The following is a 12,482-nucleotide window of genomic DNA, read 5'->3' as shown; positions in this document are numbered from 1 at the left end:
TGCAGATTTAGTTTAGTTTTGCAAGAAAATTCTGTAATGGCAGCAATTTTAAATTAACTTATTTATTTAGGGGACAGCAAGCCTAGTATTGCTGTTTCTTTAGGCAAGCATTCATTAAAGTCCAACTGCCATCAACCATTGGAAATGAAAGGAAGAACAAATATCTGCAGAATATAATCCAGATGCAACGCTATTGTCCTGCACAAATACCACAGTTATGAAACACAAGTGAACCATCTCCTCACACTTTCATTCCTTCACACTTCCCTGTCACATAGATTCAAACATCTTGTCCCTTAGGTTCTCCCCAGTCCTGCTTTCACTTTCAATCTGCTCCTCTGTGTCTCCGTCCTCGGCTTTTATCCCTCCCAGTGTAGTTTTTATCCACTGTAAGCAGCTGCATAATTCTTATGTTTATCCTGCTTGATGTTGCCCAACAGGGTGAAATGTGACAGTTGTATTTGCCCCACCAATACACACACAGGCTCACAAAAACCACGCAGCCTTCCCGCGTGGTTTCTTAGCTCATTTCTGCTTCCTTCTCTTCTCCTTTGCACTGCCATGGAGTTTGGACAGCTCAGCCTCTGTGCTCAGTCAAGCCTCGCCGCCCCGGGGACTTGAATGAATGGGAGAGTTGGGTAAAAGGAGGAGAAACAGAAAGACGATCAGAAAGCAAAAGAAAGAGGAGGAGAGAGTGTGAGAAAGGGAGAACAACATTATTTCCCATCCCTTTAACCCTTTTTCTTTTTAAAGAACAGAATGGAAGCAGAGAGAGCAAGAAGGAGGGGAGGGAGCAGAGCCAATCTTTATTACATCTGTTTTATTCATGTTGTTGACACGCGTGTGATATTAATGTATGACTACTGGACCGTGCCAGACTGCGGTGTCTGGAAAAGGGCAAAGCAGCTCTGTGCAGCCCTTCAAATCAAACCCCCACCACACGATGTTGCACCTACAATCATTTGTGCTCCCCGTTTCTTTTCTTTGCAACCTAATATTTGGTGACCTTCACTTAGTTCTGCACTCTGTGTGTGTGTCCGCACCATTCAAAACTGTGCTTACTTTCCCATTTTCCCCTCTTTTGTTTGCTCTTTATTGTTTTTCTTTCTTGTCTCCTTCTGTTTTCCTCTCGTGCTCTCTTTCTTCCTCACCCTTCACATCTCTCTTGTCCCCCTCTAATGTCACGTTGGTGGTTGTCTCTTGTAGAAACAGGTCATCTGCGAAGCCTCCAGTGACATTGAGAAGCCAAATTGCTATGAACGTGTGTGTGTGTGTGTGTGTGTGTGTGTGTGTGTGTGTCACACACTGTCATCATTCCCAGCACAACAGAGGCCACACAGAATTTATGTTCCTTGCTACCAGAGCCATTCTGACCCCAGGGACTTTCTTATCATAAACTCTAACCTCAACCTGACATCAAACGCCGACCCCCGAGATAACATTGTAGTCACGATAAGCTCTCGCTTGATCTGACGGCAAGTGTTTTAACACCTCTTTTTTTTATTCCTCCACCCCTTTTTGCACCCCAGCTCTGCATACTGTCGCACAAAAATCCACTTGTTCTTCATAAAGATGCTTTATAAAACCAAACCAAACCTAAATTTGACATTTTAACAGATAAAATTAATCTTTGGGGCGATTTTTACAAAAGAAAATTGTTATTTGATCTGTTTGAACTTCTTGAGTGTTCGTACAAGGTGTCCTTACAGCAAAGGCACGCCTTCATCTATTCATAAAAGGCAAAAATATGTAAATAAATAAATCCACTCTTACTGTGCTTTTAATGAAGAGCAACAAATAATTTAAACAATTGTTAATCTAATATGTACTCTGCATTTACATAGCAAGAAAATAGGACTTACTGAGCATCTTGTGTACCTTTGTGCTATAACGTGCTGCTCACAGACACATGAGCTAATGGTGTATTGATCTCATCGTACTCGCCCCATATGTTTATCCCCCCAGGCCCTCCACACCATTTTCACTGTTTAAATAGGACATTATACATAAACACTCTCTTCAAAAGGCTCTTGTGATTTATGACTCAAAGCCCTACTGATGCTCAAATCGTCGGTGAGCCATTATACTTCATCACCGGTGACCCATTATTGTTTTAAAAGCAAAGTAGCACTAGGTAATGTTCTTATAATAGTTTCTCAGGAAGGTGCTTATTGTTCCTTGAGGGAGTGTTTTTCACTTGGTATGCCTACATATAAAAAATTACTTTTAAAATATTTGAGTTCCCAAACCTCTGATTATTTGGGTAAGGAGGAGAGTTTAGGCAGGATAACATACAAATAAATATCATATATTATATATATTATTATATATATAATATATATATATATATATATACTCATACTCATATATATATAATATTATATATATATATATATATATATTATATATCATATAATAATGTTTTTTTATTTTTTTTAAATACATCTCACCATAGCAGTTTTAAAATGTCACTGTTACACCATCTGCAGCTGCCTTCTTGATTTAGAACAGATTAAGACTAATTCAGCATTATTTTCCCCATCTTTACTGAAAACTCTGGCTCAGTTTTCTTCTGTAGTGTACCCTTTAGTTAAAAGTATGTGATCGGTTCATTTGTCTGAGAGCTCATCAGAGTGCTATTCTTTGCCACGACGTACTGGGTCAATCTGTGATCGGGCAGCAGCAGGCGCTCCATCAGCGCACCGCCGGCCGCTCTGCTCTGATGTACGGCACCGTCGCTGCCGCTTTGTTGTAGCTACTGTAAGCTGAGAGCGCTAGCCCCACAGTAATTTACAGCAGTAAACAATGTCGGGCTCGAGCAAACCAACAGCCCCCACGTGCCCTCACACACAATTCTCCCTCTCTCCCTGTCACTGTGGCACTTTCAGTCTTTTCTTTTTTTTTATATTTTATATGCCTCCTCTCCCTTTTCTTTTTTTTAATGAGCCGACTGTTATTAGGGCTATAAATCAGGCCAATGGGTGTGATGTATAATTCACTGTGTGTACTCACCCACCCCAGTGGCCCTGAGGAAGCCCACAGTGTATCACTGTCAACATAGATCTGCACAGTGTTGTGGCACAAGGCAATTCGCTGTGTAAATGCACATACGCACAGGAACACTATTTACAAAATAACCAAAAAAATGCATGCATTGAACAAAAAAAAAAAAAGCAGCAATAACTGCAAGACCGTGTGCATCACTCCCAGTACACACACACGGGTACACAAGCATGCACCATTACACCCACATAAAACAGTAGCCATTGCACAGATCAATATCATAGACCTGCCCTGGATGTGTCTTGCTGTGACATGCACCCTATGATATGAAAGAGATCCAATTGATCCACACCCTACTAGGCCCCCATTCTCAAAAGGGCATCATTCCATTACCATTGATCTGCTGTGTGTGTGTGTGTGTGTGTGTGTGTGTGTGTGTGTGTGTGTGTGCGTGTGTGTGTGAGCAAGATGATGGAGCGGTTCAAGGGAATGAGGCACAGCCTGCAGAAGACTAATAAAAACTGAACCAGCCTGAAAGTGATTTCTATAAATGAGTATTTAAATAATAGGCGAGCTGCACAGGGTTATTGGCTTTTTTTTTTTTTTTTAAGAGCAATGGAAAATTAATGCAATTTAACCATTTTTTTCTGGACTATAAATAGGGCTGGTGACCAGTGTATTAGTTACAGATTAATAAAAGTAAAAATTAAAGGAACCCACAGCCTTGCTATTGATATTCTGAGTAGGCACTCTTTCATTGGAGCACATTAGTTTTCTCTGACAGACTACAGCTGCAGGGGCTCGGTTTCACAGCCTCTAAAAAGCACTCTGTGGGAAAGGATTGATCTGTCTGAAGGAAAACATCATCTAATATTCATTTGAGATAGCACAATGGTTATTAGCTTCATTCGCCTTGCAACTATTATGCAGCAGTGAGTGGTCCCTGTATTCACAGTAAAATTCAGTACTGCCTCCCTGCTTTTGGTTTGTGTTTTTTTTTACTTTCACGCATCTATCGTGTCCTAATATCTGTTTTGTCGTATTTATTTATTTTTCAGTTTAGCTGTTTAACATGTTTGACCTATTTTTTGTTTGTTTATATTTATAGCCCATCGGTGCTCTTAACCCCAAGAGGGCAGCGTTCTTTTCAGAACGATATGAGACCTGGGAGGATGATCAGGTGCCGAAGTTCCATTATGGCACCCACTACTCCACCTCGAGCTTCACCCTGATGTGGCTGCTACGTATTGTAAGTGCAGTGCACGTTTGGAGTGTTTAGGAGCATTCGTGACTTTTAATATAAATTCTGGAAAATAATGAAATAATTATGCTTGTGCAAGAATTTCACCTTGCTCTTTAAAAGTGTAGTTAAGCGCAGTATTTAAATTGGATTCTTTTTTTTTAATGAACAGTACATTCATGATGTAGAGGTCATGAATGTATTCTTAATTAGACCTAGGATTTTATCAAATTAAGAGTATATGCATGCTAAATATTGCATAGCATGCATGCATGGGGTGATAATAAATGAAAAGCAAAAGCAGTGCACTTAAAGGTCTGACCTTCACCTTGATGCAAATTCTCAAGGTTTTTCTTTTTAATAACAGGTACTGAAATGTGATTTTGTTTGTTTTTGAAGCACATTAGTGGTGTATATTTTGCACTAGAGTGCTCTCTTGTAGTACCTTTGTTGAATGGATGCCATCAATCTTTCCATACTACACTCTGGGGAGAGGGAGGTTACTAAGTTTCTCCAACGTGCAGTTTTCTGCTGTTATTGTCCCAGTAGCTCACTGTCTCTGTAACTCCCAGTAGAGTTACCTCATTGATCTCTGCACATCATTAGCCAGCTTACTCTAAAGCCACTTTACCAGAAGCACTCATTTATAACTCTCGCTTAAAGATCAAACTTAACCTTAAATATGAAATGAAAATGGGTTTGTGTAGTAACTGTGTATTTTGTAAGATTTTATACTGATGTATAAACTACAAGATCAATTTGCTCACTGTCCCAGCATTTAAAAAGATTAAATAAATGAGGCTTGCGTCATTTCAGGCTGGACTTAATTAGCTATTTACAGTATTAGTTTATAGCTGTGGTACAGCACAGTGTGCCCGTGCATCAGAGAGATGGCTATTGATCTGCCCTAACAAGATTATACGTGATTAGAAATGCATCAGCAGCACATGTGCATTGATTTTAGTAGCACACTGGGAATATTGTTGTTTTACTTGTTCATTTTTGGCTTTAAGTTTGTTACAGGGTGTGCAGAAAGGGTCAATTCTAGGTCAAATATATTGACAGAGTGTATTCAAACTGTAGACATGTTGACAACCATGTTTTCATTGCAGAAAAAGCAATTGGGTGGGTTCAGTTATAGGAGTAGACTCCCCAGTTTATATTCTTAACCATAACCTTTATAATTTCCAGGAACCCTTCACCACGTTCTTCCTTAACTTCCAAGGAGGAAAGTTTGACCATGCTGACCGCACCTTCTCCTCAGTATCCAGGGCTTGGAGGAACTGCCAGAGAGACACATCTGATGTTAAGGTACCATTCATACTTATGCATGCTCACTATGGATCTGGGGACAAAAATAATAGAAGTTGGACGATAAAGTCCCGAGCGCTGCAGGAGAATAAATCCAAGTCCAACACACATAAAAAAAGAGAGGGTTTCAAAAGAGTAATGTCCAGTCACTACCAATCATTGTCCCTACACAATGATAGCTTCCTGCTCTTCTGATCAAAGCGTTGGTTTAATCCTCATCTGTCCCAGCCGTCTGTCTCAGATTCAGTCAGCTATAACAGAGACTTGAGTCCCTGCCCACTGGGCCCCCAAACTCTGCTGCGCCGACGGATCTACCCTGAAACAGCACAGGTCATTCTAATACCGAGCGTCTTCGAACCCCCAGCGCACACTTTAACTGCTCTCCTAAAACATTTACAACTACACTCAGACATTCTCTGTCAAAGCTGAGTTTTGCTTGCTCTCCCGGCACTGGGTCACTGGATCGGGGAACAGCAGTGGTGTTGGGGGTTTTGACGCTTGATTGCGTTTACCCCCCTCCCGCATCCCTCTGATAAAACATGTGGATTGTGTTACTGTGTAGCTGGCCAATGCTTGATTGCAAAAGCCCAACAACAGCCTTAGTTTGCTCTCTTAGTCTCAACCTGTCAATGTGGATCAAACTGTGAGAGCTCAACTTCAGATCAAAACAAAGAGGAAATCTGGACGTCGTCAGTTTGTTTCCATGTTCAGCTTGAATTTTTAGCATATTTTGAATGAAAATCTGTCGACTTTATCCAGTTGGATGCACACATTCATGCTCCTTTTTTTTTTTTTTTTTTTGCTCAAAATATGAATGTGTGCAACCAACTGGATGCAGTCCAGTCGCATCCATATTGCTTAATTCCTCTCTTAAGCAGTAGAGGAATTAGGAGTGAGATGTATCAATTCAGTAGGGTAAGTACACCATTTAGCTTTAGTATTGGGACCATTGATGGCAACCCTCTGTCTCTGCCAGAGGGCAAAAAGCCCCTGTGTTTTCATACGCCACTGTTAAAGAAGGGGTGATAATGGGCTACAACACCTAGATTCAATGTGTCTCTAGCCTGGGTGACGCTAGAATGACCTGCCACCCCCAATCCCCTGACCCCTAGCCTCAGCCCACAGGCATCAGAAGGGGGAGACACAAGAGAAGAGGGGTTAGAAGTAGCAAAAGTGGAAGTGTAGCTGGAGAGCCCAGAGGCCAAAGCCCCTTCCAGTGACCCATGACAGGACAGGATTGGGGATCAGAGGGGCTGGCCTCTGACCAGGCTGGAGCAAAAGGGCCACTGCACATAATGGTCCATGTAAGGCAGGCTTGAGTGTTGGGGAGTGAAGCCCTCAAGGTTTCGTTGGGGTATGTGCATGCGTGCGTGCACGGGTGCCGCTCTCTCCTGCTCAAATTTACAGCAGGCTGTAGCCGGTAAACCCGGGTGAGCAGGAGGCCTCGTTAAGAAGGTGACCTTTAGTTTTAGGTCAGCTTTTGTGGAGTGGAGAGATTTCAGAAGTGAGGAAGTGCCGTGTTGTTTTAAAGCTGTGTGTTTGCTTGCTCATTTGATTGGATCTTTTCACCCCATTAATGAGAGGGGGAGATATTGTGCAGCTAATTTGATAAGAGGAATGTTATTATTTGGCTTTATTTGCTTGTATTTGTAAAGATCATGTTACATATGCTAAGAATTGAATCTTTTCAAAATGCTTCTTGACTTCCGAGTTTAGGGTTTTTTTTGCTTTGAGTGTTAGCTGTCAGCCAATCCCCACTTAGTTTTGAAGGTAGGCCATTCATTTCTAATGCTAGGTTATTAACATGTTTGTCACCAAATCCCCTTAGAAATGCCCATAATTGATTCTATATAGTGTTTTCTGTATATGCAGGTGAATGTAGTTATAGATAGTTATAGTTCATATAATTATGTATTTTGTTACACAAAACCTGTCAAGTCTTCATAGAGCACATGGACTGTATATTAAAAATTTGAATTAGGACCAAGTCATCACCCACTGGTTTGTGAAGTCCTGTCTTATTGGCTTGAGATCAGAATTTGCCCATCATCACATTCATCTTACAGCATCTTTTTGGACTCTAATGAGGACTGTAATATGGAAATGATCATCCTTTTTTATTCAGTAAGAATATAAATTAGTGATTGAAAGTATAAATGCATGTGTCAAGTGTTTACTGCTTTCCCCAGTCAAATAGGATGAAGAGTAATTTTTCCATAGATGCTTTATAATCTGACTTTTTTTGCAACTGCCCCCTGCTGACCATAAGACAGAATGCACTTTAAGGCATTTTGCTTTCCCTTCATTTTTTTCAGTCTATTGGGGGAAAAATGCAACATACCATATATTTCACGCTCCACTTTCCTTTCCTTATTTGCATGACACAGCCAAGAACTGAACCTTCCCGTGTCCTGATTGTGTCGAAGTTTGTGAGACGTACCCACAACAATAACACAACAGCTAAAGCCTGGGAAGCGTTGTTGATTTATCTACATGTTTTTAAGCTCAAACACAATCTTAATGTTTATACTCACTGTGGCAAGTTCTGCTTTGTTTAGAATGACAAATAGCTAAACATATAGGGTTACATCTCCTGTCATACTTGCATTTCTCTTCACTCTCGTGCAGATTGAAAACATGCTGTGTTGTTTGTGACAGCCAAATAAAATCATCATAGTAAGATGAGAATTTAGCTGACTTTTCTTTGTTGTTGTGGAAGAGAGGGGAAAATCAGAAGTGAACCTTTTTTTTTTTTTTTTCTTAGACACAACGAATATGATCATTGCATCAGAATAGGGAGAAACCACAGCCGAGTGCACACTCAGAGGCTTTTTACAACAGACCAGCGTCATGTAATTTCCACAAATAATTCTGCCATTCAGAAAACAATACAGCAATTCTATCTATATACAAAAACAGTGCTGCTTTGTTGTGTTTATTTTCCCTGCTCTTGTTCTTCTTAAAGAGTTACTCAACACTTCAAAAGGGCTTTTTGAGTTGTAACATAATGTGCTTTAATTTGGGGAGGCCGTCCACCTCCCTTAGCCCACAGTTTGACTTGGAGTCTGCAAAACCACACTCATCAAATTTATGCTGATCAAGACTCACAGGACTTTACACTCTTTTTTTGGGGGGGTAAAGCTTCTACTTATTTACTCCCTGACATCTGTAGAAGCACCAGCCCAGTTGCTTTCTTTCCTTTCACACCCACACAGCACTGTTTCACATGTGAGGGCGGTACCTTGATTATTTGAACTGGTTCAGGGCCGCCTTTTGTGAGGCACAGACCCAGGGGTGAACATACCCTTTATCTTCTTGGACATCATGTTCAGATCTAGCATTGCCGTTATTCTAAATTTCCATTGGTGATTATGCAGAGCTTTCTACAGCTGCAGCATCATGTCCGATAACTGTTGCAGATTCTCAAACTGCTTTTTTTCCCCCTTTTCTCCCGATAACCAGTGTGTGTTCATTTATGTGTCTGTGCTTTACCCTTTCAGGAGCTGATCCCAGAGTTCTTCTATCTGCCTGAGATGTTTGTTAACGCCAGCAATTACAACCTGGGAATGATGGAGGATGGCACTGTAGTCTCTGATGTTGATCTGCCACCTTGGGCCAAAACCCCAGAAGAGTTTGTGCGCATTAATCGACTGGTAAGAAAAGTACACCTGAATGCTGTGTCCCATGTATGATCCAGGTTAAAGCAAGTGTGCATTAAAAATATACTGAAGCCATCATAGAGTTTAGGCAAGAAAAAAAAGTTTTTGTGTCGTCATTCATGTATAGCCTTGTTTTCTTTCTTCCTCATATGGCACATAGCGCAGGCCATCTGAGCCCCAAGCTTAGCTGGAAATGCTAATTTAAAGAGACAGTGTTATTTCCTGACCTTCACACAGTTCTTCCTGTTACCTGAGCCTCCCCTCCTCTCACGTGTCCCAACTTTCAGATTGCTTTGCCGGCAAATTGATCCAGCTCTGCCCCATCTAATATCCCCATGCAGCCTCTCGGTCCCTTTCTCTGCTCTGTTTATACACATCTGGAACATGCCGGTGTGTGCAACTGTGTTTTTGTGCAGAATAATTATGCAGTATCCACTTTCTGATCTCCCTTTCCGGTCCGCCTGGCCAAAGGCAGAAATATTCTGTGTGTATATTCACGTCAGATGTTGTCAGAGTGGCTGCCGTGTTTTCATTATACTCTAGATGTTCTCTTCTGTGCTTTACACAACATGCACACACACTGTTGGGAGACTAAGGTAACACTTTGGATCAGATTTCTCAGCGCTAGAAGATCTAGGAGCCTTAGATGGGGAGTTAACATTTTCTCTTCTGCTTTGCTGAAATTGCTTATCATTTATGCTTTTAGCCCTTTTATCTTTAAAACATTTTAACTTCATACTGACAGTGAAAGGACAGCTTTCCCCTTACAAATAAAGCTTATTCATAATTTTGTCTGTCTGTCTGCATAAACACAATTACAGAAGAAAACTAAACTGTGGGTTATAACGCAATGTAATCTGGAGCCTAGCGCAGGCCACTTTTCCCTCTCAGTTACATATTTGGGGTAAAAGCAGTGGCAGCTCCATGTGTGATGTGTGCCCACAGTAGTAATGGGTGCTGATGATGCTGGGTGTGCTCTGTGACCTGTGCAGTCTTATGGTGGGGGTCTGTTAGCTAGCCTGCTGATATGACCATGCTGCTATCATTAATCACACACTTCCCTCTTTTTGACTGTCAGCATGCAGCCCGCTGTGGATGTATTAGAGGGACGCTTGTTGTGGCGGCAGCGTTGCAGGCTGTTGTGCAGTGTTTTATACTCACGGGGAGGAAAAGTTGAGTTTTTATTTGTGCTTAATGAGGATTATATTTGACAGATATTTGGGAAATTGTTATGCATTAAAAAAACAAACAAACAAACAAACAAACAAAACAAAAAAACAGAACCACTAGTCCAACTGTTTGTTTTTTTTTTAATGGCGTGAAGTTTAAAAAGTTTTGGATTGTTTTTATTTAGTTTCTTAAATTAAAAGATGGCTGCCTCTACCTCGTTCTGTCAGACGTTACTTCCTGTTAAAAGGGAGTTTTTCCTCACCACTGTTGCCTAATGCTTGTTCACAGTGCTGTAGTAGCTCCTTACAAGATACATGCCTTACAACAGCGGTCCCCAACCTTTTTTGCGCCACAGTTGGCAAAGTTTTATGTCCGACAGTATTTTCATGGAGTCGCAGATAAATAAAATAAAGCCAGTACTGGTACGAGAAAAAAAAAAAGATTTATTCATAACACATGGGAAAAGATCTAGGGAAACAGAGATAACGATAAAAATGATAAAAAAAAATAATGCTGAAAACCCTGAAAATCATGAACTTCACACCCTCTCTCACTCGCACGGCCTGGTACCAAATGACTCATGGACCGGTGCCAGTCTGGTCTCCTCTACTTCTTCTTCATTTTCCCCCCTTGCTTCTGTCCTTTGTGCTCCATTTGGCACTGCAGATGCAATTTGGACTCTATTTTGTCTGCAGCCATACTAGTAATGCTGCTTTCAAACTGGTAAAATTTCGCTCTGCTTTTTCTCTCTCTCCTTCTCCAAACTGAGATATTGATCCAACGTGCAACCAGCAGGCAGGTGTAGGTGCACAGAAACATAACAAGCTTAGGAAAATAGGTTTCATCCCAGAGGGACTGTGAATAAAAGCTTTGCTATCAAATGTCAGTTTAAGTATAATTTTCTAATTTATTTGGACTGAATCACTTCCTGGAATCTGTTGGTTTCGCTTAAAATAATAAAATAAGCTGGGATTGTGAGTGTGGGAGTGCAGTTTGTCTTTGTAGTTTTACCATTTTAAGAGGCCCAGTCGTATGCTACAGATCACATAGAAACAGCACCAAGGTTCAGGGAGGGATGTGTGGGTGGACAGGTCTCTGGTCATGACAGATAGCTGGCATTAGAGGGTGTCAGCTGGCAACTGTGGTACTGTTGGGAAAGAGATGAGCGTGGTAGAGAGGAGAGAGGAAGAGTGAAGGAGTTAATGGGCTGTTTGGCTCTCTTTAGCTTGTCTGCTGCTAATGGCTTTGCAACACAGGGATAGACAGCAGGAGAGAACACGCAAACACACGCAAATGCACACTCGCTTACAAACACACACAGGCCTGCTGTCTCCACTCTGGTTATGAGCCTTAGATGATTAACAGCTAATTAGGGCCCAATCTGGAAAGGCCATTAAAAGCCTCTCTCAGTAAAGGATTGTGCTGCTCCGCAAATCGGCAGCTTGTTTTTGTTGTTCAGAGTTTCATGGTTGGTTGGGGGGGTAAAAAAAAAAAAGATGATATAAGCCTACCATCAAACTGTAGCCGGGTTCATAATACTTTCCTTTAGAAGTGTCATAAGTTATCGCTAATGTTTAGCAGGAAGTGTGTTGCATGGCAACAGAGTAACTGCAAGTTTATGCCTAGACAGTTTATTGTTCAACAAATGTCTTACACAACACTGAAGGCTCCATTGAAAACCACAGGTCTGAAGAATAGTTGGATTTTTGGGGGAGAAGGCGGAGCAGCACCTCCGCGGCTTAAGGGAAGTGCCTACAGTATACTTAAATGCTTTCTTGTAAAGGCACACTCCCTTTTTCGTGGTCCATCACACATCCACACATGCATCCCTGTGGAGACACAGGGGTCTTGAGGCAGCATGCCACGGAGATCAGGGGCTGCTTGTTGTTTTTACCAGGGGGTCGAAGGAGAGGTTAAGAACTTGATCCCTCCTCCACCAGATAACTACATTTCTCTGGGCACTGTCAGCCGCTCTGACATTCCACTATGTACGACCATACCTCGCCTTTCAGGCCTGCTAACCATTAGAGCGATAGCAGGTGATCTTGTGTGCATGCTCGTGTAAATTTGACTGTTATTTGTCTCCATATCAGTGTTTA

The 12,482-nt window shown here is 41.4% G+C and overlaps 1 protein-coding gene across 4 annotated transcripts in view; it reads left to right on the top strand.

Annotated features, from left to right (window-relative positions):
- The window catches only part of lrba (LPS responsive beige-like anchor protein), a 173,092-nt gene that overhangs the window by 128,392 nt on the left and 32,218 nt on the right, over positions 1 to 12,482 (top strand). For all 4 annotated transcript variants that reach the window (XM_014337700.2, XM_042225997.1, XM_005935051.2 and 1 more), the window contains 3 exons: positions 4,112 to 4,252; positions 5,435 to 5,554; positions 9,055 to 9,207. In XM_014337700.2, coding sequence (XP_014193186.1) covers positions 4,112 to 4,252; positions 5,435 to 5,554; positions 9,055 to 9,207 — 414 coding nt within the window. The remainder of the gene's footprint in view (positions 1 to 4,111; positions 4,253 to 5,434; positions 5,555 to 9,054; positions 9,208 to 12,482) is intronic.

Source organism: Haplochromis burtoni, unplaced genomic scaffold, assembly GCF_018398535.1.
Source record: "Haplochromis burtoni strain Fernald_Lab_line unplaced genomic scaffold, NCSU_Asbu1 Contig_191, whole genome shotgun sequence".
Lineage (NCBI taxonomy): Eukaryota > Metazoa > Chordata > Actinopteri > Cichliformes > Cichlidae > Haplochromis > Haplochromis burtoni.
Note: the sequence above shows the minus strand (reverse complement) of the source record. Positions and strands in the feature narration are given on the sequence as shown.